Source organism: Lolium rigidum, unplaced genomic scaffold (genome assembly GCF_022539505.1).
Source record: "Lolium rigidum isolate FL_2022 unplaced genomic scaffold, APGP_CSIRO_Lrig_0.1 contig_17643_1, whole genome shotgun sequence".
Lineage (NCBI taxonomy): Eukaryota > Viridiplantae > Streptophyta > Magnoliopsida > Poales > Poaceae > Lolium > Lolium rigidum.
This window is the reverse complement of record NW_025899908.1, coordinates 332,593-336,834: the sequence shown is the minus strand read 5'-3', so window position 1 is coordinate 336,834 and position 4,242 is coordinate 332,593. Positions and strand designations below refer to the sequence as shown.

General features: G+C 54.4%; 1 protein-coding gene across 1 annotated transcript; it reads right to left on the bottom strand.

Annotated features, from left to right (window-relative positions):
- Positions 1–849: 849 nt before the first annotated feature.
- On the bottom strand, positions 850–3,985 carry LOC124680481 (protein trichome birefringence-like 33). The gene is made up of 4 exons (XM_047215538.1): positions 3,911–3,985; positions 3,607–3,818; positions 1,561–1,932; positions 850–1,451 (listed from the first exon to the last, which is right to left on the bottom strand). Exons 1-4 carry the CDS (start codon positions 3,983–3,985, stop codon positions 926–928), a joined length of 1,185 nt encoding a protein of 394 aa, XP_047071494.1. The 3' UTR covers positions 850–925.
- Positions 3,986–4,242: the final 257 nt, after the last annotated feature.

Genomic DNA, 4,242 nt, shown 5'->3' with positions numbered 1-4,242 from the left:
GCTTGCAACAAGAAGAGGATAGACAACACATAACTACATTGCTGAAAGTCCTAGAGGCATACCGTAAGGAGATTCTTGGCCTCCTCATCTCAATTGGACAAGCGCGCCACACGAAGGGGGTAGCCACGACGCCGCATATCGCTGCCGCAACGTCGGAATGAGGCGCTACACTGCCGAGGAACCCTCGTGCGCCTCCACATGAACTGATGCGTGGAAGCAGAGAAATGCCCGTTCTCCTACGCCGCCAGAGCACCAAGAGGGCTTTGCTCGACGACAGGGAGGGAAGGTAATAGGGAGAAGAAGTTGCCAAGGATTTGAGGGGCGTCTTGGTGCCACTCCTGAGACACTTGGTGCAAAATGTAACTCACTTTTCATGTGTTTTCCAATTTATATATGGGATACATGTTTTCGCTGCATAGGCCGTATGCATCTCTTCGAGGTTGTGGTCTCATCCTCCTTTTTCAAAAGGAAAATATGTGTCTTTAATTTCTATGCAGATCCACAAAACTATATTTTACAAGTATTTAACCACATTTTTCAAAAGCAACTTTTTAAGGTTCTTGAAGCATTTAACCACATTTTAAAGTTTTATATTCATTTATTTTGCTGATCAACAAGTTAGAGAGGCATGCCACAAAACTTTGCGCACACTATCGAGTCCCTGACTCTTCACAATATTATCTACCGTTTGAGCCCACACGTCAGCGCTTTCGTGGCCTTTACGTGCCGCGGACGCCCATAGAAAGCATCGGACGTGTGCACAGCTCAACATTGAAGGGAACAGAGCAGAGCAGGGAACACACATTTGAACAGATTGCCAAAAAGGGGGGAACGGACTACAACCACCGCGTCCACACGATCGACGCAGTACACGAGTTGCAACAATACTGTACGAAGTTAGAGCGACGACGACGCATGTACTTTGTCAGAGTGCCTGGTCGCCGGCGGCCGGGAAGAAGAGCTTCCAGTAGAGCAGCTCGTTCCAGGCGTCGGGCACGCCGGGGAGGCACCAGTGGGTGCAGTCGGCGTAGCTCCTCGGGTCGGCGAGCTGCTCCGGCGTGGGCGGCGCCCACAGCTCCCTGTACACCTGCGTGTGCGCGTCCCTTCGGTACTCCGACATCTGGGTCACGTTCACCACGCCCACCGGCACCCTCGCCGACGCCGCGCCCAGCACCTCGCCGGTGACCCGCTGCATCGCCCTGCTCGTGCTCCCGCGGTACGACGCGTCCGTGATGGGCTCCTTCTGGCCGTAGCAGTTGCCGCCCTCCATCTCCTCGCCCCACAGCTGGCTGTTGGTGTGCGTCGGCGACGCCGTCACGAAGAAGACCCTGGATTTCGTCGGGTCCATGTTGGTGTCCAGCCACCTCACCACCTGGTGCAGCACCAGCCTGTAGGCCTCCTCTGGCTCCATCTCTACCATGGCCTTGCTCAAGTCGTTGTCGGCGCCTCTCCTGGAAAGCAACCATTCGCGTGCACGTTCAGTTTGGTTCAGATCAAAGTGTTACTCACCCAGAGTGGTGATCGACATTGTTATGTTGGAGATGGGTTTTGGTTACTTACAGGATCTGGATCTTGGAGCTGGTGATCCACCAGAGGTATGAGTTGAAGACGAGGACGTCAGCGCCCTTCCAGAAGCGGGAGTGCCTGTCCATGGGCGCGCCGCGGATGACGCGGTCGTCGAGGGCGTGTTCGGCGCCGTCGTCGGAGTTGGACTCGGCGAGGAGAGGCGCCCAGTAGAACTCGATGGTGGCGTCGTAGTTCTTGGCCCTGAAGATGCTGAGCGCGTCGACGGTCTCGAAGGACCGGGCACCCTCCGGGACGGCGCGGTGGAGGAGGCAGAGCAGGGAGACGTACTGCTCCCGGTTCAGCGAGTCGCCCACGAACAGCATCCGCTTCCCGCGCAGCATCTCAAGCATCACCGTCGCGTTGAAGCTGCAGCAGCACAACAACAACAACAACAAAAATCTTAGAACATGCTGCTTGCATTGATGAATTGAACTGAGGTGGACCATGAACAACAGAACAAATCAGCAACCAGCAACACCTCGGTCTGTCCGAATCTCTGAATGAACACCGAGAATCACATCATCGATTTTGATATAATCTCTCAATGGGAAATGTCTATTCATTTCTTGTCAAATAAAAAATGGTTATGCTAACTGAATTACTCCCTCCTGTTATATTGTGATCCAAATTCCGAGAAGAGGCTAACTTCTGACGAGCGGAGCGAGGCCCGCCGGTAGGCTTGGGCCGAGCGAAGCGAGTCTGAAGTTAGCCCACACCGAGGCCCAGCAGGTGCACCTAGGGGGTGCGGGGGGCGAAGCCCCGCAGAATCTGGATCGTTGCCACCGTCTATATATTTTCCACGTAAGCCGCCGCTAGGGTTTGTCGCATCATTGTACACCCACGGTGTTTGTAAACACCACCGAAATAGTGAAGTTTTGCTGGCTGGCGCCCGTGGTTTTTCCCTTGTGTGTTGCAAGGGTTTTCCACGTTAAAATCTCGTGTCCCCTGCAGTGTTTTACTTTTCGTTCTTCGTTTATTGTGCATCTCTTATATAACACCTCCGATCATAATATGTGTCGCTATTTTGTACTGATTTAATGCAAAGTTTGTACGAAATCTCCCACAGTTATTTTGGATCGGCGGGAGGAGCTTAATTGTCAACGACCAAACTTCTAGACCATAGGATCGCACTGTGATCCGTGCTTGCCAGTTTGCTAGTTATACTATATTGCAACCTGAGTTACAAATGATATGTGGTTCAGATTACATAACATCACCTGGTTGAGAATTAGCTTAATTCTAGATCGACTGAAAATTAGTCATACAAAATAGAGAAAGGTTGCTGTCCATTGAGCGTGGTGTTTTTTGTTCAGTACTCGCATGGCATGGGGCCTGCACCAAACTGCAAACCACTATCGGCGGTTGACCTCTACGTCCAACCAAACGCTGCCACTAGAACCAAAACATTTTGGACAGTTGAACACCACTCGATGTTCCCCAAAAGAGCTGTGCAACGATAGCTCAGGGTCAGCGCACCATGCAGATATGGAATTTCGAAACCACCATCTTGTATTGTGGTGGACTTGTGGGCACAACACAACACAACACAACAGAGTAGTGCCTACCGCCTAGCCGTTCAGCACTGCGGTACGGTTTTGAACTTTTCAAATTTCAAATTCTACCCAAGTGATTTTTACTGTACCTCAATTCTGTTCTATTCTACCCCACGGGCACGGGCACGGCCACGGCCACGAGAGGATGGCTCACCTACCCCCTGCGCTGTAGCGCTGTCCTTCGGATCGGCAGTGCACCGCATTATTGGCGTCTCCTAGCTAGCTTAGCTACAACACGAGTAACTGTCCTTTTGTTTTTGTGACCTCTCGTAGCGTAAAAAAGGCAGCACGTACGCCACGAGGTCTACGTATCTTTACGTGAGGTTCCTTGCGTGCGTCAAGGGCATTCATTTGGATCCTACCGTACCGTACGTGCTCCACACGCATCTATCGCCAGTTCGCGAGCTCGCCGTACGTACGACCGCGAAGAAGAAGAACGATAAGACGGCGGTGGCCGGCGTGCCGGAGTGCGCCGGAGTGTACGGACCTGGGGAGGTCGCAGCCGCGGGGCTGCCAGCGCCAGTGCTGGTAGGACTTGTCGGGGCGGCCGTGCGCCTGGCAGGTGAGGTGCGGCTGGATGTAAGGGCACGCCTCCTCTTCGTACATTGGCCGCGCCGCCTCATCGTACACCCACTCCCCTACCCCGATGTCGCACCCTGCCGGCGCCGCCCCCACCGCGAACGGCAACAGCCCCTCGGCCTGCATTGTCAACAGAGCAAGGTTAGGCACGTGCATTTTCATCTCCAGTCGGCTCTGAAACCACGCCGGCGATCGACGGCTCGAGCGCGTACCTGGGCGGCGGCGCGGAGGACTAACGGCGACGCGGCGGTGGCGACGAGGGCGAGAACGGCGAGGAGCTTCGCCATGGCTGCCGGATCGAGATAGTGTGTATGCTTCACAGTTCACACTGAGGGGCGAGGGCGCATTGGGATCGATCTGGCCGCGCTATATCTATCTGCCGGCGGTAGCTTTAGCTACTGAGATAGCCACCACTGAGATACTGACCGGACCGGGGTCTCTGCAGGAGCAGATATAACGCGCGCGGTGGGCAAGGCAGGGGTCCGGCTCCAACAACCGCGGGTAGGCGCGACGACATTGCGGTGCTAGCTAGCTAGCTTGTGTC